This window comes from Brassica napus, chromosome C5, assembly GCF_020379485.1.
Source record: "Brassica napus cultivar Da-Ae chromosome C5, Da-Ae, whole genome shotgun sequence".
In the NCBI taxonomy this organism is placed as follows: Eukaryota; Viridiplantae; Streptophyta; class Magnoliopsida; order Brassicales; family Brassicaceae; genus Brassica; species Brassica napus.
This window is the reverse complement of record NC_063448.1, coordinates 52,269,014-52,290,881: the sequence shown is the minus strand read 5'-3', so window position 1 is coordinate 52,290,881 and position 21,868 is coordinate 52,269,014. Positions and strand designations below refer to the sequence as shown.

The window sequence follows — 21,868 nt, the reverse complement described above, 5'->3', positions numbered from 1 at the left end:
AAACAAGGACCGGCTCTGCTGACGAGATCGCTCAAACAATAAACTGATGTTTTGACAAACAAATATTTTCATACATTGCATTACCTTTACATATTTGTGTGGATTTTCTCGTGGATCAATAAAAAATTATATCAATAGAGAATGTATAACCCCAATTATTTTATTTTTCTCTTTTTTTTTTGGGACAAAGATGTATCCAATTTAGATAATGATGAGTTTTATACAAGTAAGCAAAGAGTTAAAAAGGAAATTTAAGAAATATTATATGAATGAGATTTTATAAACTGACGAGATTCCTCAAACAATAAAATAAACTGATGTTTTGACAAAAAAATATTTTCATACACACTAATTGCATTACATTTACATTTGTGTGGATTTTCTCGTGGATCAATAAATAATATATCAATAGAGAAAACTGTATGTAACCTCAATTATTATATTTATCTTTTGAACAAAACCCCAATAATTTTTGTGGTGGATCGAGCTATGCGTGATAGACTTCCACGTGGTGGATCTAGCTATGCGTGATAGACTTCTGTCTCTGTCTCGCCCAGCGGCTGCCTCTCTTCTTGAGTTGTATTTTTGGTTTCTATCCCTTTATAGTTAATGTTACTTTCTTGTTCTCTGTTCTCTCTTCTTTCTTTTCTTTTGCTCTTCCTCCTTTATTTTTTTCTTATGTTTGTGTAATAAAAAAAAAAACAAAACCCCAATAATTTTCTTTTTTTGGGGGGGGGGGGGGGGATAAAGATATATTTCTAATTTAGATAATGATAAGTTTATACAAATAAGCAAAAAGTTAAAAAGGAAATTTAAGAAATATTATGTGAATGAGATTTTATAAACTTATACTTTTATGAAGATTAGGGTTTTCTTCTTCGTGCAGTTCATCATCCCCTTTGTTTTTTTTTTGGTGCAAATATCATCATCCCCTTTGTTCTCATAAAACTTAAAAAAATGCCTCGCATAGACAGGATCAGTGCGTTGCATGACGATTTGCTGGTGAATATATTGTCTCAAGTCCCGACAAAAGATGCCGTGACAACCATGGTTTTGTCCAAAAGATGGGCTTTGGTCTGGACGATGGTGCCTAAACTTGAATACGAGGATACAAGCAAAGAAGGGGGAAAGAACCTTTGGCGCTTAGTTGACAAGTCTTTGCAACTCCACAAAGCACCTGTACTAGAAAGCATGCATATTCAAGCTGAACGCCAGTTTACGGACGATGCAGATGTTGGAAAGTGCGTCTCATACGCTGTTGACCACAACGTTCGAGAGATATCTCTTATTATACCATCCTTTATTTTACCATCTCAACCAAAGATCCTGCTGCTACCATCGAACTTTTACACCTCCAAAACGCTAGTGAATCTGACTCTATCATGTAGTGCTCTCGTCGTTGATGTTCCTTCCCTAGCTTGCTTTCCATTCCTTCAGACGCTGGCCCTTCTCAATGTTGTGTTTAATGATGAAAGCTCTCATGCTAGGCTTCTAGCGAATTGCCCTGCGCTCAGTTATTTGCATGTGATCCGATACTATAGTGACAATGTGACAAGGTTCATTGTGAAAGTTCCTTCTTTAAAGAGTTTTACATACACGGACAATCACGAAAGATATTCTGCTATGCCCTTGGTTTTATATTCCCCTGGATTACAACACCTTAGTATATTTGATTATGGAGACCTTGGCTCGATCCAGAACATGCCTCACCTTGAAACGGCTTATGTTGGTCACTTGGTTCCTCAGCCAAATGACAAGTTTCTGAGATCTTTTTCCTCTGTCGGGAGTCTCCATTTGAGATTGATGGACGTAACTATTTTGAGTATCCTTCTTGTTCCTATATGTGATGCTCTCTTTGATGTGTTGTTATGCTTATGTTGTTCAATGTAATTCAACTGCAGGTTGAATGTTTTAGCGCCATTAATTTCCCTCGGCTCATGAAGTTTAAACTGCATCTTTTTAAACCAAGTTTCTCAGAGTTAAGGCCAGGTTACTCAGAGTACTGTTCATTAGAACCACTTATGCTTTTCCTACATAACTCCCCTATACTAAAAGTTCTTACGATCAGCTACGTAAGTAACTTCCTCCCTATCCATCAAACAATTAGTTTATAGTAAAATTAGTTTATTATTCTTCCTTGTTGATTTTCAGGGTGTGGGTCTTTACTACGAGGACCTCCCACTTTCGTGGAACCAACAAAGTTCTGTACCCGGATGCTTGTTGGCCCATCTCGAAATCTTTGTGTGGGATAAGTTTGGGGGAAGAAGAAGACAAGAGAGAGAATGTGTGGAATACATCCTTGCAAACTCAAAGTGTTTAAAGACGGCCACAGTCTCCTTCCAAGATGTTACTACAGTCTCGAGGAGAAAGAGAAGATGGTGGGGGACATAAAATCTTTGTATAGGGTTTCAACATCATCTCAGCTGATAACCCATTCGGATTCTACAAATCCTGGAAGGGCAACGACTTGAGAAATAAAAAATTTCTTCTGTGGACCTTTTGGTATGAACACTTTGCTGATGAGAATAACTTTAATTCTCTGACATGCTAAAATACTAGATTCATATTTTTGTTCATGGTCTTTTGCCATATTTTCACCCCTTTTTTTGACGTCGCATATTTTCACTTTATATATGACTATTAGCAAGCAAATGTTGTTGTTTTTTTGGACGAAAGCACGCAAATGTTGTTTGAGATTAAGAAAAAATGATTTGTTTGATTCTTTAACTTACACATGATCCTTGCTTTTGTCGTGTAGGGAGATTAATCTTTGGTTCTGAAATGAAGACTCTTTCTTCAACTCTATCTTCTCCTAACTTGCGTATTTATCATAAAAAAACTCGGTTTCTAGAAAACAGATAGAGAAGCTTTGTTAATTCCGGCTTTAACATTGTTTTTCATAACTTGGAATTATACACTTACTCAAAAGAGCGATTGATAAGTGTTATTCATTCTTGCTCGAACCTTTTACAGTAAAGCTAGGAGAATCTGCATTTATATAGTCTCTAGCCAAAGTTTCTCATAATATAATATTTGTTATAATGTAATATTACAATTAATTAATATATGTATTGTTGGTCTCTTTTTCATCTGCCGATGTATTGTCCCCCAGTTACTATGATACGTAAAGAACTAAAGATATTAATCTCTTCCCACTCTAATAATTCTTCAACACGATATGATAAGTGGTAATCAAAATAAACCGTCCATTACATTAAGAACTATCTATTATTTTCGATTCCTTCTAACAGTGGGTTGATAATATCTCTATAGTTGTGCCAATGGAAACAAACACATATGTAAATAAGAGAACCAACAATATATCTACACTATTAAACCAGAATTCCTCATAGTATTATGCCCTTAATATTGGAATTATTTACAATGGCATGTTATTCATTAATGTTTGCTTTTTCTATATTTTTAAAAAAAAATCACCTTAAATAGATACACTCTTATAATTATGGCATCTTTTATATTTTTCAATCAATTATTTAATTCTTGAAAATAGTTTTAGGCAACAATCTTATCTGATATAATGTAACCGACTGTGCACACTAATATATTTTATATGATTTTCAAAATTATGGTTTCAATATTTTTATATTTCAAAAAATAGATCCAAAAATATTCAAACAAATAAACAAAATATATTTTTTAAGCTCAATAAATCTTTCATATCTTGGATATGATTTGGGTCCAATAAGCTGAATTTTCTTTTTCATATTAAACGTTTTAGTATATGCATTTTGAGTTCAATTTAAATTCTGCAAAATAATAATAAGTATTTTAAAAAATTAAAATTTCTTAGATATTGATCCTCCAAAGCATATAAACAACTATTAAATAATGTTACAAACACATTATATAAAATTTAGGTACACATTTTATGTCATTAAAAAAATATTGTTAAATAGATAATTTCGCGCTTTTAAAGTGCGAGTCAAAAACTAGTTTATACTATTAAAGCAGAATTCGTAATGGAATTATGTGTTGCTTTTCCAAGTTATTTACAACGGTACGTCATTACTTTTTTGAATTTAAAATAAACATAAATCCGACAACTATAAATTAAACCAATCAGATGTCATCACTTTTCAAGACCAATCATATCCCAGCATTTGAACATTCGACAAGCTTTTATTCATCCAATCATATGTCACAAATTTTTTACACCCAATCACATTCAACCAATGTTTTTTTTGTGAAAGTGTTTAATGTTTATTAAAATGATTACTTAACGATACCTTATATTATAATTATTCAGATGTCATTCTACAATATGAAGTAGAAAAGATCTACCCATACCCTAAACCACGAAAATCAATACCCTTAACCACAAAAATCTAACTTTAAACTAATAAAACCCCAACATACATACAATGATACAAATAATACAAATCTTAATATAACGATGACATATGAATTTTAACTCACTGTTATATATATATGTGATATTATGTTCATACATAAAATAGTAGCTTAAATGCTATGAATTTACAATATATATTTTATTGTAAGTTTCAAATTCATTCCTTTGTTATTCCAACTTCCAAGTATATTGTTAAACCAACCCTTTTTTTGCATTCATAATCTACTTGATATTTTTAAATTAGATATCAATCACTATTGTGATAGATATCCAAAATTTATGCAATTTTTAAAAACTTGGTTACCAAGCAATATCATTCATTACTAAAATCTAAGCTATTTTATATATATATCCAGCGTAAAATAATGGAGTAAAAAAAGATATGGCATGTTTTTATTGTGTTGAATATTTGTGTTTGAATTGAATAATTAGGCATATGTAGTAGAACATATATAAATTAATACTCGATAAATTAATAAATTGCACTAGTCCCAACTTGGGTCACTTCAAAATTTGACACAAATGGATAAAATAATAAGATAATATTTTTTTTAGAAAATTCTATGTAAATATATGATCCCATTAAAATTATAAATTAATAATATATATATATACATATTTTATATAAATAAGAACCCACTATTATATTTTATATTTTATATTCACAATTGAATCTTCTTAACACTTTAATAAATATTTGATGAGATTTAGTAATATTATATCTAAAACCACATTTAAGTTCTATCCAATATATATTATATACACTTTGTACTATACTAAAATTAATATAAATGTCAAACTTTCAAAAAATAACAATTAATGTCTATACACTAAAATCAAATATTTTTCTCATCTTAGAATAAATATATCTTAAAATAAGAAATGTAACTAAGGAATTTTTTGTAAATTAATATCTATATAAATTAATAAAATTTTAAAGTCCCAACATTTATAATTTATAGAGATTCTACTTTACTATACTATATGACTCATATCTTCTATATATTAATTGAGAAACATTACAATTCTTTTTGTAACCACGTGTCATCACTACGATGATTCTTAGAATCCTTAGAGAAATATGTTGGTCAATCTAATTATATAATAAGTTTTTTATTAAACTAACCATAAATTCATTATATATTAATATTCTTTATTATTTCTTTATATAAAAATTACGGAATTGTCTAATGTGTCTAAGGTATATAGGGGAAATTTCATGATTGTCACTTTCATGATACCACTTTTCATCTTTACCACCACTAAAGAGATATTTTAAAAATATATTCTTCATTAAGTGACAAAAAACTCGTATACCCTTATTCTCTATATATATAATAAGTCTTTATTAAAAAAAAATTAAAATAAAAAATAATATTACAAATTAATATTTATATTTTTGAATTATACTTTTTCAAATTCGATTTTTTTAATATTTTTTTTATTTTTGAATTTTGTTTTTTGAATTTATTTTCCTTTTTTCAAAATTTCTTTTTGAAAATCAAAAATTATGTTTGAAACTATTTTTTTATGTTTTTATATATTTTTAAGTGTTTATTTATATATTTATTAGAATTCTAAATTTCACATTCCAAAAACTTACCCCACCCCTCAACTCTAAACACTAAGTCTAGATTAGTTAACCCTATGGGTATAAGTATATTTTACCCTTCAGTACAAGTGAGGATAAAACTAGTTAGTGTAAACATGAAAAGTCCTATTCAAGAACTCAAAAACTTGCTAGTAAACCTAGTGATTCTGGAGAAGCCAAGCGGATCCACGAGTTTCTTCACAATGTATCTAAAAAATTAACTTGGGGGTCTCTTGGAGCATTTATGAGCCTTTTTTGTGTGCGGTTGTTGTGCAGTGGCTAAACAAGCATCAAGAGTTTCTCTCCAACCCTTTCTATGTAGGTGGAGATCAACGATGATGCTCCAGAGAGCAAACCCAATTTAGAAGAACTTGATGCCCTCGAGGTAAAACTACCATATCTTAGTTCACTAGGATTTATACATTCTCGTGTTACAAAAGGCTCAATAGGGTTCCAACACTTACGATAATACTTGCTGATAATATCTATGTTTCTGTAACGTAAGAGGTCCATCTAGCAATAGAATACATAGTCATACTAGGAGGTGAACCAGTGGAGCTTCTTCTAAGACGGTCATACATAATAGTCCGACAACTAAAGCTGGTAGAGAGTTATCAACTCACGGTGGAGAATCTTGTCAGTCATCTTAACCCGCGTCTTCAGATACTCCCTCGTCGATCCACCAAAAAGATGTTGCCATCTTCTTCTCCGAAGAAAGCAGCAGATGATAGCATGGGGAATACAGTTACTCGTCTTCCTTTCCTCAAGGATTGACATCTCTGACTCATTACATGGATCATATATACATTGGAGACAAGCTTGAACATTGTACATTCACTGTAAAAGTCTTGGTAAATAATATGTTAACGTTGTTGGTCATTGCTACTCATTTGCAATGTATGTTTTTACTCTTTGTATTTATAAACCAAATTGATTCATGAATTACTACATAACAACTTTTTGTTTGTTTTCAGAATCAAGCAGAATATTGTCTTTGATTGTTTGAAGATTAAAACAATAATTCAAATATATAATAAGAGAAACTTATTTTCATTTCACAAAACAATTCATATTTTACTACATTTTAATAATGAGAACACATTGTTCAATAAATATCTATACTATTAAATCACATATATCATTTTAAATTTCAAAAAAAAATACCACACTTTGAAAAAAACGATAAAAATATCAAATCACTAAGCCAGGGCCGTGCCTGAGATTTTCTTGACTAGAAGCAAGATTTTTTTTTGGCCCTCTAACTTTTTTAACTAGAAATTTTAATTTTTTAAAATATAAGTATTGAGTAATATTGAAAAGCTTAATACATAATTTTTAATTGAAAACTTGTATAATTTAATCAACATTTTTGTGACATAGTCAATAATCAATATAATCTGTTGAACTTCAGTTTAAAAATATGTAACAGAAAAGCCATGTCGTAAAAACAAAAGACTTTGTTGCTTTGTTAACCGAGAGCTAAAAATATCATTACTTAATAATATGTATGAGTTAATGCTGATCATTATCCTATTTCCTTTTTATTAGTTTTCATCACTCTATTTCATTTTTATTATGTTGTTTCTCTATTTCCTTTTTGATAGGTAAGGTTAGTTTTTCATAAATTTTCGTTTAATATAGTTTTAGCTAAAGTAAATAAAAAAAAATGCAGAAGTCAGCATTCGAACCCGTGACGTTTGGAGTTGAATCGATTTTCAAACCCTTGCACCATCTAAGCCAGCTAAACATTTGAAAATTTGGCTCCAAAATAAAATATATAGTTACCGGCCCTCAAGCAAATGCTTGATCTGCCTGCATTCAGGCCCGGCCCTGCACTAAGCATATTCTTTTCATTCTTCCTGCAAAGGATGTGTTTATGCAAATCAAATGTGATGACTTGTAAAATACAAAAACATAATAGAGAATTATCCATATAGCTCATTCCAGATTATATTTATTTGTTTTTGTTAAAGGATAAAGCAGCCATGCAGCTGAAAAAAGTTTATGTGTTCCAAAATAAATCGAGACAAGTACTCTCAGAAATTAGATCCACCTGCACAGTTTCGAATTACACCAACTATATATAGGGTGAAACCAAAAAATCATTACAAAACTAATGACTTTGAAGCACAATTATAGCAGCGGAAACTTAAAGTTAGTATTAGATACTGAAACCTTAAGCATTTGCTACCTCCAAGGCAATCAAGCTTGTGACAAAGTTATGCTACCTTCAATGTTTTTATTACCGGATCATAGTGGTTGATTCTTTTAGAAATGGTATATAAAAAATTATAGGTATCAAAAAAGTTATATGGAGAAACTGTAAAAATACTATTATTATGTGTTTCATCTCTATTAACATGCTAACAAAATTTTGTGAAACTTATTGGAATGTTTGAATCCATGCAAAACAAATTAATTGAAGACGATACATTGATCCATGCAATGGATGAAATACATTTAGCCTACAGTAAACATGAATAAATATCTATTGATTTTTCGCTTAGATCTATCTTTTCGTTTATGTATGGAAAGATGAGATATTGTTTAATTTAAAGTGAAAATTGGAGAATGCATTAGTTATGGTGTACAACATTTGTTCAAATTTATCAAGCCGATTTAGTTTTTAAGTTTACTGAGTGAAACCCAAAAAATGTTGGCCAAAAGGTTTATTATTTATGTTTTTGAGTCTTGTATTTGTGTTTTGTTTAAATTAAGCCATCCATGAATCTTTTTTGAACTCATAGATCTCAACCAGTGTTTCACCATCAAAAAATTAAACCGGCTATCAGAAAACTTCAAAATCATGTAACTATCATCGTAAGATTTGTATCCAATCCCGAAGATATTGTAACGAGCCAAACATTGCAAGGCTTGATCCATCTTACTTTTTTCAAAATTGGATTCTAAAGTTCAAAATCATGTAACCCTCACAGCCAGTCTTGTAGCCAACCCCAAAGATAGTGTTAGCCACCAAACATCCCTCTATCCATCTGACTTTTCTCAACATAGGATTCCAAATAGCAATTTGGGCTCGTCTTTGTTCCTCGGGATCGAGGCTCTTAACATGCCAATCACGACGTCTACAAAGCATAAGTTAGTCATAGTAAAGTAGAGTATCAATGTTGTTTGGATCTTGAAACTCGTCTGGGTCTGGTTAAGTTGAGTGTGTTTGGGTTACCGGATCAATGATTTTGATTAATTTTTTTCAGACGAGTTTACAAAGATTTTGATTAAATTTTACAGACGCATTTCCAAGTCATTGACTACTCAATTATTGACACCCTAAAATACTAGTATCTAATATTGGTAGTACATAATATTAATGTATATCTTTATAAATATTCGGATACTTTCGGGTAGTTCATAATAATTTAGTTTTAAAAATATTTTAGATACTTTTAATATATTTTTAACTTACAAGTATATATTTGGTTATGTTATATATATATATAGTTAATATTTTTATATATTTGGGTATCGGTTTTGATCTCGACTCGGTTCTGGCTTGGTTTGGTTATTTTGAATATACAAATCTAGTCAATAAGAGAATCTCTTAACGGATAAATTAAAGAATAAATAAAATATGAAAAATGATGAGAAATATTTGGGGCTGTGCGTGCAGTCTCTTTTGTTCTTCACTGTTGGTGAAAGAAGCAAATGGTAGTTATCTCTAGGGATGATAAATACAGGGTTAGGGCCCAACCCTATTTTGTTTATTATAAGTCCAGCCCTATTTTAATCAAGCCCTATTTTAACCCTATTATAATCAAGGGTTAGGGCTGGTACCAGGGTTAGTTCATTTAATTGAAAAAAATATTTCATTTATTTTTGTTCTTAAATTTTAAAGATAAAACTAGAAAAATTTAGATATGATATGATTTTTTCCTCCAATTTATTGAACATCAAAATCAAAAGTTTTTCTCCCAAAATCGCAAAATCGAGTTTTTGCTCTACAACTAAAAATAAAGTTTTTCCGTCAAAAAAAAAATGTGTTTTTTCCCCCAAAACCACAAAATCAAGTTTTCCCGCCAAACCCGCAAAATCGAGTTTTCCCGCAAAAACCGCAAAATCGAGTTTTACTGCCAAAACCGACAAATCGAGTTTTCCCGCCAAAACTGTAAAATCGCATTTTCCCGCCAAAACAGTAAAATCAAGTTTTCCGCCGAAACCGGCAAACCGAGTTTTCCCGCCGAAACAGCAAAATCTAGTTTTCCCCTCAAAACCACAAAATCGAGTTTTCCCGCCAAAACCGCAAAATCAAGTTTTTCTGCCAAAACCGCAAAAACGAGTTTTCCCGCCGAAACCGGCAAGTCGAGTTTTCCCGCCAAAACTACAAAATCGCGTTTTCCCGCCGAAACAGCAAAAAACGAGATTTCCGCTGAAAATGACAAATAGGGTTTTCCCGCCGAAACCGGAAAATCGAATTTTTCCGCCGAAACCGCAAAATCGAGTTTTTCCGCCAAAACTAAAACCGCAATATCGAGTTTTCCCTCCAAAACCGGCAAATCGAGTTTTCCCGCCAAAATCGTGAAATTGAGTTTTACGGGTTTTCGAGTAAAAACTTAATTTTACGTTTTCACGGGAAAATTCGATTTTGAGGTTTTGGCGAAAAACTCGATTTTGAGTTTTTGGCGGAAAAACTCGATTTTGAAGTTTTGACGAAAAACTCGATTTTGCGTTTTTAGAGGGAAAACTCGATTTTGTTGTTTTAGTTGAAAACTCGATTTTGCGGTTTTTGACAAAAAATTTCGTTGTTTAGTTTTTGACGAGGAAACTTGACTCTAAGTTTTTTTTTGTGGAAAACATTATTAAATATTGTATAATAGTTGTGTGAATCAAAATAATAGAGTTAGAATTTAAACTCTAATCTTATTAGGGCCAACCCTGTTTAAAAAATAAGGATTAGGGTTACAAATGGGTTTGCAGTTAGGTTGAGCTCATATTAACATCTCTGGTTATCTCCAGCTTTGTATTCAGATATTATGCTTTCGTATTAATAAAATTTAAGATTAAAAAAATAAATATGGTGGCCGACAGTGCATGATTTTCAAGATCATTCTCAACTTCTTATCTTCGCTGCCAACGAATCCGTCTTGTTTTATGTTTTTTTTCTTCTAAGACCCAAGACCTCCTTCTCCGACTAAGCTTTGGGACTCCGGCTACCAATGATTGGATAGAACTGAATGGTTGGCGCGCCATTACACACACATCGCTGAGTCAAGGAGACCCCACAGTGTTATCCCAGTATCTACCCAACGTCCGCGTTAAAAATCTCTAATCGTGAATTCTCACCAGAAAAAAATATATTAATATGATATCTCACCACAGTATTAGCTCAGTATCTATCTATGGCCATCCCATCAAAGATTTTTCAAGAAAAAGTCACTTGCATATATTAAATATTTGAATGGAGAGTCTATCAAAATATTGAAAAACTCAAGCTAAATTTTTCAGTTTTTTTTCGATAACCGTGGAGATCCGGAGACCGAAATCAAACGACTAATCCCACGAGACCTGCAGCAGCCATGCATTCTTACCATTCAAGGCAGCTCGGTTAGCCAGCGGAGATCGAACCAAAGTTTTGCCTTACTTGGTTTTTATTTCACTCAAGCGCCATTAGACTACCGCCACTGGTTAATTTTTAAGTTTTTTTTTGAAAGATTCACTAATTAAATGTTTGATATTTTTTTTTGTAAAAAACTCCAACGGTGGATTCCCTAATACAACTAGTTTTAGCGTTTTCTTTTTCTAAACAATAAACTCTTAGAGCATCATTATCTCTGAGAGACACTTAAGGGCACTTAATCTTTTTTTAATATTTTTTAGTTGGAAAAGTGAGTTTAAGAAACTTAGTTAATAGATGAGTATATTTGTGTGGTCCAATGCAAGTTTCTTATTTAAGGGTTCTTAAAAAAATATTAAACATTTTTTTATTAAACTTAAAATTTATTGATTAAATAAAATATAGTAAACGATAACATTTTTAACATAGATTTTAAATAAAAACATAAAAACAAAGATTAGTAAAATAAACGAAAATAATTTGAAAGAAGCCTCCGAACTCAGTTGTTGTCTTCATCGCGTCTAAATTTACGTCATATATTCAACTAAATTAACTTTAAATTGTTGATGCATTTGTCTATCTTGAATTTTTGTTCGAAGACCCATTACATTAGCAATATTTATATGGATATCTATGAAAGAAACTCGTTTATAAAATTTAAACACAAGTCGAAGGAAATTTGTTTACAAACTTATTTTCAAAGAAGAACTTGAGTAGGAACTTGATTAACCCTTAATGAACTTGAGAAGGAAGGAGTAACTTGAGAATAAACAAACTTGTTTTCAAGAAAAAAGTTAATTGAGAAGGAAGAAGTAACTTGAGAACTTGTGAATACTAGTTTCATTTATACAAGTTTCTAAGACATGTGAATACTAGTAGTTACAAAAACATACAAAGTCCGTGACACTTCATTACAACAACACAAGCGAGTACAAGACATATCTTCCGCTGTCAACTTTCCTATAGCCTCCTGAGAACCACCAACGGTCCTGTAAGTGAACACAAAGTGTGTTCATGATAACTTCTTATCAACAATAGTTTATGTTCAGAAATCAAAACCAACAAAAGTAGAGAATCTTTTACTTACCCTTCAAACACAAGTTCCTTCTTCTTTTGAAGCTTCAGAATCTTTTCCTCCACTGTGATCTCTATTATGAATCTTCACAACCTGCAAGACAAGAGAGAAACAAAAAAAGAAAGATAAAATAACTAAAAGCCTAAACGTGTGTGACACTATCTATGTGCAAGCCACAGATTGAAATTGAATCTATCCTTCTGGACAGAAAGATTCTTATAATTAAACATAAGAAGAAAGCATTGAGCATTACCTGACCATCGAGTTGCTTAGCGACAGATGTTGATCTTTTAAGAACTTCCTCCTGTATGCGGACATCGTTATCATTGTAGGCTCGGAGAAGCAAAGGGAGAACATGCGATACAAGATGCTCGCTATCAGTCTGAAAAATTACATAAAAATATAAGTCAAGCAAGGATCTTACCCTGTATGCAATAGAAAACAAAAAGAAAAGTGATTTCAATGCATATTTAGAACTGGTATTCGGAAACATAGAGAAGCCAGTCTAACATCAATATGGAAGCTTTCAAAGCTTTCAGTACTCAGAAGAGGAACAAGAGCGGGCAGTGTTGTCAACTCAAAGTCATTCCTATCCTGTAAATGTAATTATCAGGTTGGTCAAGGAAACTTCAAAGTTTTGTACAAAGTTACAGGTTGAGAAATAAATACATACACCATTTGTTACAACTAAAAAGTTAAAGGAGAACCTTTGCTGAGCTCGGATACAAGTAGAGTAAATAATAAGGAAAACAAGTTTTATCTAGAAACCACTGAGATCTATATATCAACAACAATCTAGTGAAGAAACACATGGGAGACTGATTATCAAATTTAAAGTTACCTGAGACTGTGCTATAGTTAGAAACATTGGCAAGATGATTGGTTGCAAAACCAAATTCCGAAGATACAAAGCATGAGACGATAAATCAAAACCAGAGGGTATTGAGAGTTACCATCTTGACATTGTTATTGCAATCCAACAATGGTTTCCTAGCAACCAAATGATAGGCAATGCATCCAAAACTGAAACTGTCTGACGAAGCTCCAGCTGAAGGACTTTTGCTGCGCACAAATTCAGGTGCAGTGTAACATAGGGATGGCTGGACCAGCGGTATTGAATCCTCGACATCATACTCCTGCACGGTCCATATCAAAAGACAAGCATCATATCTCGCTTGTACATTTGAATACAGGAAGTATAAGTACAGAAGTCTAGTAACATTTAAAAGTCTAAACTCACAGAATAGTGGTCGCTTAAAGGGTTGAAGCAAAGTTCTGACCTTTGACAGAGTAATTAGAAAATTAAAGTAACAATGACGATCGCAAGAACTTTACAAACCCAAACTCTCAAGTTTCCAATAGAATATTACTTGCTTGCAAAGAGGAATTAAACACCAAAGCAGAACAGAACTACAGAACTACACAATCAACAGATCAGACTACAATAGATGGAGTAAGAAAGAGAAGATGGAAGGTTACTTATTTGCTTAAAAATAGGAGAGATGAAGCCACGATAGATATATTAGATCACACAAAAGCCACAAAAGCAGAAGGTGATGACGATGAACAAGAAGAAGAATCATCAGCGTGAGAAGCCCTATCGACCTAGGCTCAACTTAAGACGAAGGTCGAGACTGTTCTCTGTCGGAGAATAAGAGTGAGAATTGCCCAGAGAGATTAATTTGGTTGGAGATTTGATTGCAAGGGAAGGTGAGAGATGGGTTAAACTTAAATCCGAAGCAAAAGTTTACTACTTTGATCCAGAGAGAGAAAGAACAGAACCAAACGACTACACATGCTTATTAAGAACCGTCCCTTGCTTCCCCTCATTAAAATATGTCTGTTTTTTATTTTTTTTTAAATCAAAACTAGATCTCGAATTTTTATTTCATTTATTTTTATATAAACATTTTGTTTTCAATTATAAATTGATATATATTATAATATACATATGTGTATCAATTTTTAAAACATAATATATTTTTGGTATATTTTTTTCATTAAATAAATTATTTCAAACTTTCACATGTATTTGTATCTTCTTCTATATATATATTTTTGAATTATTATTTCATTATTAAAATCGTAACTATATATATAAAGATTAGTAAAATATTTTTTTATTGTCATATTCAAAGATATTGTAACATTTCACAAATTTAGAAAGTTTTTAAATGAGCAAATCTCCAAAATGACACATTTATAAGTTTATATCACAAAAATAGCACTCAAAAACTAAAATGACCAAAATAGCATTTTATCTTTTGAAAATTTTAATTTTTTTTATTTTTCAAAATTTGAAATCTTATCCCCAAAACCTAATTTCTCAACTCTAAACCCTAAACTCTAAACCCTAAACCCTAAACTCTAAACTCTAAACCTTAAACCCTAAACCCTAAACCCTAAACTCTAAACCCTAAACCCTAAACTCTAAACCCTAAACCCTAAACCCTAAATTCTAAACCCCACCCTTTAACTCTAAACCCTAAGTTTGTGACTTTTGATAAAACATTAAGTGCTATTTTTGTGACTTTTGACCTTTAGTGCTAGTTTGGGAACAAAAACTTGATTTAGTGATATTTTTGTCTTTTTCTCTTTTTAAATCTATATATATATTTTCGGATTATTATTTCATTATTAAAATTGTAACTATATATATATAAATTAGTAAAATATTGTTTTATTGTCATATTCAAAGATATTGTAACATTTCATAAATTTAGAAAGTTTTTAAAAGATTTAACTTTTCGCTTCATAGATTTATATTATCGAGTAAATAATTAAACACTTAGTTTTTGTTTAATTTTTAAAATAAACCATATAGTTTTAATTTTGTTTACATTGGTTTAAGGTAGTAAAGATTAATCATTGTTAGATAATATGATTTTTTTTATTTTAAAAATCTTTATAATTTTAAAAGTTAACATCAACAAATATTTAAATAATTATCATATGGAGGTATAGTATTACAACATTAAATTATATCTATTTAATTTATACTATCTATAAATTCAATGGATCATCTATTGTTTAAATCCAATTATTGATAGCCCAATAAAAATTTTCTAGTAGGCGCAAAATTTAAATGATAAGATCAAAGATTAAATATAACATGACTTTAGGAATAGATTTATTAGGTCTATTTTTTTAAAAAATCACATATGAATCAAGGTTGTGACTTTTGTTTTAATAAGATTAACTTAAGAGATCCACTAAGAAATTGCAATAATGATGCTCTGATTTATGCCGTGATTAATATGTTTTCTAATTTGTTTATTTTTATTAATAAAAAATACGTGATAGATTCGGATAAAAAGTAAAAACAAAAGATAAAATCCAAAGATGGAGACAGAGAGAACTATGAAGAGGAGACACTGCGATTTGCGACATGCAACCAATCGCAGGTCGCAGGTTACGCGACAGCAAAACGAACAACAACCTGCAAACTGCGATCAGGTTTCAGGTCGCATCGCAGGTCGCATGTCACATGTTGCATAGGTAAACGAACATGAACATGGCTAAAGTAAATTACGGTACGCCTTTTGTGTGTGTGCACTTTTCTAATATAAAAGGTTCAATAATTGGTCCTAAAAGACACTGGTTTATCTGAACACCGATGGCTAACGACTACATTTTCTCTATCCAGAAGCTCCTTCTTTTCTTCCTTATTATCTCGTGTCGCAATGCTGTTGGTTCTGCATCTATTATCTTCCTGGTTTTGATGGCCTCTTCCTTTTGAGCTTGAAACCGGGTTCGTTTCCTGAAAAAAAGCTCTACCAGAATAAACCGGATTTGTTCTGAGTTTGGAGTTAAGCAGGCCCAGCTCACAACATATTTAGGCCCCGTGCACAGACAAAATTTTAGGGCCCTTTCTTATACAAATCAAAATTTTAGGGTCTTTTTTTGCTTGTTTCAAAAAAACAAAAAAAAACTTTTTCTTGTATAAAATTAAAACTGCACGACTCTGAATATACAAAAAACTAGATGTTTTCATGCACCATATGCAGTAAAAAAAATTTAAAATATTTTTTAACAGATAAATATAAATTATATTTTAAAATAAAATTTTATTAATATTGCAAAAAAAAAATTTGTATCAATATTTTAATATAAATTTGACTTAATTAAACATAAAAATTATATTTAAAAATATGCATGTATATATTTGAAATTATAATCTTAGATAGTTTTCTATCTATTTATTTTAATTAAATATATTAAATAAATTTGTAAAAGTTGCTTAATTACCAAAAATTAAAATTAAACAATATTTATAAAATTTATAGATATATAAGAAAATAATGATTTTAAGATTAAATTTATAATTTTCTAAATTGTATATTTAAAAAATATATAATTAAATTATATTTCAAAATTTATAATGTCTTATTTGAATATATTTATTTTAATGATGATTTATGAGTTATTCACATATTCTAAAAAAAATTCTAAAAATATAAATTGACATTAAATGTAATATATGAGTTATTATCATATTTTAAAAAGTTTACCAAACATATAAATTAACATTAAATGCAATTGTCCATGTCATATTAAACTATAAGACATGTCATCAATTTCAGAAGCCATGTCATATTTTTTTTGTGAAATTGATTGTAGAAAGAACATGTGGCAAAATCACTTGGCAAATATAGTCTAGGGGATATATTTTAAAAATATATAATTATATTATATTTCAAAATTTATAATGCCTTATTTGAATATATTTATTTTAATGATGATTTATGAGTTATTTCCATATTCTAAAAAAAATTCCAAAAATATAAATTGACATTAAATGTAATATATGAGTTATTACCATATTTTAAAAAGTTTACCAAAAATATAAATTAACATTAAATGCAATTGTCCATGTCATATTAAACTATAAGACATGTCATCTATTTCAGTAGCCATGTCATATTTGTTTTGTGAAATTGATTGTAAAAAGGACATGTGTAAAAATCACTTGGCAAGTATAGTTTAGGGGAAACCACATCGTGGTGGTCTAGTGGTTTCCATTAGAGGAAGAGTTGCCCTGTTGGTCCAGGCCAGGGATCGATTCTCCTCAAGTGCGAAATTATTAGCTCCACATGCGGCCACGCGGATATAGATCTATGCTTATGGCCTATTTGAATACCCGGGAGAAGATCCATCGGTGGGTTGCACCTCCAGTCTAAGGGATTTACAAAAAAATGGTGGGACCCTGTGCCAAAGCACCGTCCGCACACGTCCAGAGCAGGCGAGGGAGTTCAGTTTGTATGTTTTTTTTTCTTGAAAGGTATATTGGTGTTGGTGAGGAAGAACAAGTGCAGTTGTTCTACTATTTCATCAAATATGAGGGGAATCCTGAAGAAGACCCTATTCTTCTCTGGTTAAGTGGAGGACCTGGTTGCTCTTCAATCTCTGGTCTTCTTTACGAGAATGGTAAATTCTTGTTGTTATCTTGTGTCTCTTGTTTTTGTTCAGTGAATCAAAATTAAAATAAAAATAAATAAACAGGGCCTATGACTATGAAGTTGGAGGTTTACAATGGAACTGTTCCTTCCTTGGTCTCTACTACATATTTCATGGACTAAGGTATATCACAAAGTGTTGTACGTATTTAAAAATATGACTGAGATTACAACTCCACGCCTCATCTTTTTCAAGCTGTGCATCAGATTTCGAGTATAATAGTTTGGACCAACCTGTTGAAACTGGCTTCTCCTACTCAACAACTCATAAACTCGCTAGTAAACCTAGTGATTCTGGAGAAGCCAAGTGTATCCACGAGTTTCTTCACAAGGTACTTTTAAAAAAACTTACTTGGGGGGTCTCTTGGAGCATTTATGAGCCTTTTTGTGTGTGGTTGTTGTGCAGTGGCTAAACAAGCATCAAGAGTTCGTCTCCAACCCTTTCTATGTAGGTGGAGATCAACGATGATACTCCAGAGAGCAAACCAAGTTTAGAAGAACTTGATGCCCTCGAGGTAAAACTAGCATCTCTTAGTTCACTAGGATTTATACATTTTCATGTTACAAAAGGCTCAATAGGGTTCCAACACTTGTCTAACAATGGAATACATTGTCATCCCAGGAGGTTGACCGGTGGAGCTTCTTCCAAGAGGGTCAGACATAATAGTCCGACGCAGCTAGAGCTGGTGGAGAGTTATCAACTCGCAGTGGAGAATCTGGGAACTCATCTTAACCCTCGTCTTCAGATACTTCCTCGTCAGTTTCGTAGCCGCGCCCTCTGTTGCCGGGAAAATAAAGGACGACTACAAAGACCAAAGACTCTTTTTATCTATTTTATTTTGTGTTGTCTCTGAAGTTTCACATTATTGTTCACAAGGAAACCGACATTTGAAAGTCGGTTTTTATTATGTTTGAACAAAAGTGGTTTGGTTTAGCTGTTTGACTCTTTGGTGGTCTATCAAATTCACTGTGGTTCCGAAAATATATGTGGTGCTGCTCGTTCCAAATTATACTTATTTGTTTTTTTTTTTTTTTTTTTTACTTATTTGTTTTTTATTAAAGGAAAAAACAGTGATGCAGCTGAAAACAAAAAAAATTATGTGGCACCGAATAAATCAAGACCAGTACTCTTAGAAATTAGATCCGCATGCACGGTTTCGAATTACACCAACTATATATAGGGTGAAACAAAAAAAAATGGTAATAAAACTAATGTCTTTGAAGCACAATATATCGGCAGAAACATCCTACATGCCGAAACCTTAAACATTTGCTACTCCAAGGCAATCAATCTTCTGACAAAGTTATCTACCTTTAATGGTTTTCATTATCAGATCATAGTGGTTGATTCTTTTAGAAACGTAATATAAATAATTATTAGCATCAAACAATTTCTGAAATAAAAATTATATGGAAAAACTGTAAAAATAATAATACAAATTTACTATTATTATGTATTTCATCTCTAATGGTAAGCTAGCAAATTTTTGTGACAGTTCATTGAAATGTTTGAATCAAGCGTAGCAAATTAATTGAAGACGATACGTTGATCCATGCGATGGATGAAATACATTTAGACTACAATATTTATGGGTAAACTCTTATTCATTTTTTCGCTTAGATCTATAGGGAAAATTGAGATATTTTTTTATTTTAAGTAAAAATTGGAGAATACATTAGTTATATTGTACAACATTTGTTCAAATTAATAAAGGCGGTTAGTTATTAAGTTTATCGAGTGAAACCAAAAAAATGTTATTAAATTTTTATTATTTATGTTTTGAGTCTTGTATTTGTGTCTTGTTTAAATTAAGTCCTCCGATAATCATTCTCGAACTCGTAGATCGTAACCAATGTTTCACCATTGAGAAACTTAAACCGGATATTGGAAAACCGTATGATCATGTAACCATCATCACGACACTTGTATCCAATCCCCAAGATATTGTAACGCGCCAAACATCGCAAGAACATTGTGCTTCTTTAATCTTTTTATTTGGCGGCAATTATCATCTTTTATCGATTTTAATATACAAAAACTATATTATTTTTTAAATATCCTCTTTCTTATTTAATGTTTTTTCTAAAAATAATAATTAAATTCACTTTTATGAATAAAAAGAAATAAAAAAAATTTGTAATTGGATATAATATTTAATCCATTACGGTTATTTATGTAATTGGTTTTTTAAGAATTAATATGAAGATGATTTCTCAAATTTATATCTATGTAAATTAATTAAATTTTCATTTTATTTTTTAGTATTTTTTCTTAATGTGGATGGGATTTGAGAAATACGATATTAGACTATCAGTTTATGTTATTTAAAAGTTATTTCCTTTTAAATTATTTGATCAAAATATAATCATAACAAATATTATTTAAAAAAGAATATTTAACTTCTTTCAAATTTTTGGCAAATTATGTTTATATATATAAAATTATATACTTTTAAAATTTATAGAATATTATTAAAAGAAAAAATAAATAATTTTTTTTAATTTTTCAAATGTGTTGCAAATTAAGGTTCATATATAAACATATATTTTGAATATTTATCACTACTTTTTAATTTCTGTTGTTTAGGTAAAATATAAAGTAAAAATCGTTTTATATATAAAAAATCTGTATAGTATTTCCTTTTATTATTTATGTGGTTTTATAAAAAGGAATTAAAATTAAAATGATTAATTTAAATTTATTAATGAAAAAGGAAATACATTTTTTTAGTATTGGCAATTGAATGTAATTTTAATTCATTAGAGATATTCATGTAATAGAATTTTGTAAGAATTAATATGAGTGCGACATGCTAAAAAACTGACTTCTCAAATAATATTTTAAATATTTATAGCTATTTTCTTTTTAAAAAAAATTTCTCTTGTTCATAGAAAATATATAAAATCTTTTGTATATACAAAATCTATATAATATTTCTTTTTATTATTTATTAAGATGATGAATTAAATTTAATTGTATAAATAGCTAAATTTTATTAATAGAAATTTTTTTCTAAAAAGAAAATTAAAATTAATGATGAATTAAATTTTGTTAATAAAAAGGAAATAAAACAATTTTGGTGGAGACAACAGTTTGACGATACTATTTTGGTGGAGACAACAGTATTGTTGATGCTTTGGCGAGACAAACAATACCTTCTCAACAACACTTTGTTTTTCATTTTTAAGTACCAAATTTCATTTCTAATTTGTGACATAATAACTATGTAAACTCCATTAACTAATCAAATGAAGAAATTATTTTTTTAAAAAAGTAATGGCAATTGAATGGAATTTTAATTCATTAAAGATATACGGAATTTTAATTCATTAAAGATATTCATGTAATTGAATTTTGTAAGAATTAACGTAAGCGTAACACGTAGAAAATTGAGTTTCAAATAATGTTTTAGAGATTGGCTAAAGCAATCGAATCGGTTAAGGATTAACCAAACCAAATCGGTGAGATTCCTTAAACCACGATAACAGTAGGAGACGATTCTTCAACCCGGTTTAATGATTGTTTGACTCATGCTCATGCTTCATTTTGGTTATTTGCTTCTTTTTTTTTTTTTTTGTCTTTGTATTTCTTAAGCAAAAAGAAGCATAAAAACCTCATATAAGTTGCAAGTCAAAGAAAGATCTGGAGGCGGAAATGCAAATCTTTATTGATCACGAACTTTGAAAGACATGCAACTAGTATGTATGAAAAAATTTGTTTGTCAAAATATCAGTTTATGTTAGGAAAATAGTGAGAGGTATCATCTTTAGTTTCGATGGAGCTTAAAAAAGAATCAGAGAACAAATC

General features: G+C 30.4%; 2 protein-coding genes and 1 long non-coding RNA gene across 13 annotated transcripts; 2 read left to right on the top strand and 1 right to left on the bottom strand.

Annotated features, from left to right (window-relative positions):
* Positions 1 to 742: 742 nt before the first annotated feature.
* LOC106373957 (putative FBD-associated F-box protein At1g05080) lies at positions 743 to 3,141 on the top strand. The gene is made up of 3 exons (XM_048759289.1): positions 743 to 1,809; positions 1,902 to 2,072; positions 2,152 to 3,141. Exons 1-3 carry the CDS (start codon positions 958 to 960, stop codon positions 2,389 to 2,391), a joined length of 1,263 nt encoding a protein of 420 aa, XP_048615246.1. The 5' UTR covers positions 743 to 957; the 3' UTR covers positions 2,392 to 3,141.
* A 9,186-nt stretch (positions 3,142 to 12,327) lies between these two features.
* LOC106377157 (SCY1-like protein 2 A) lies at positions 12,328 to 14,414 on the bottom strand. 11 transcript variants are annotated; one of them, XR_007324322.1, is made up of 6 exons: positions 13,845 to 14,414; positions 13,558 to 13,740; positions 13,115 to 13,198; positions 12,858 to 12,986; positions 12,617 to 12,697; positions 12,328 to 12,518 (listed from the first exon to the last, which is right to left on the bottom strand). XR_007324322.1 is itself a non-coding variant. In XM_022712038.2 (6 exons), the coding sequence occupies exons 2-5, from the start codon at positions 13,734 to 13,736 to the stop codon at positions 12,620 to 12,622; spliced, it is 465 nt and encodes a 154-aa protein (XP_022567759.1). In that variant the 5' UTR covers positions 13,737 to 13,740; positions 13,845 to 14,413; the 3' UTR covers positions 12,328 to 12,518; positions 12,617 to 12,619. The 11 variants fall into 11 exon arrangements, 3 of the variants coding, with proteins under 3 accessions (XP_022567759.1, XP_022567760.1, XP_048615244.1); XR_007324323.1 differs by having other exon boundaries at positions 14,084 to 14,413; XM_022712038.2 differs by having other exon boundaries at positions 13,115 to 13,193; positions 13,845 to 14,413.
* Positions 14,415 to 15,913: 1,499 nt separating this feature from the next.
* On the top strand, positions 15,914 to 20,398 carry LOC106374961. Its single transcript, XR_001275155.3, has 3 exons — positions 15,914 to 16,355; positions 17,886 to 18,031; positions 18,107 to 20,398. It is a non-coding gene; the product is annotated as an uncharacterized LOC106374961 (long non-coding RNA).
* The last annotated feature ends 1,470 nt before the right edge of the window (positions 20,399 to 21,868 follow it).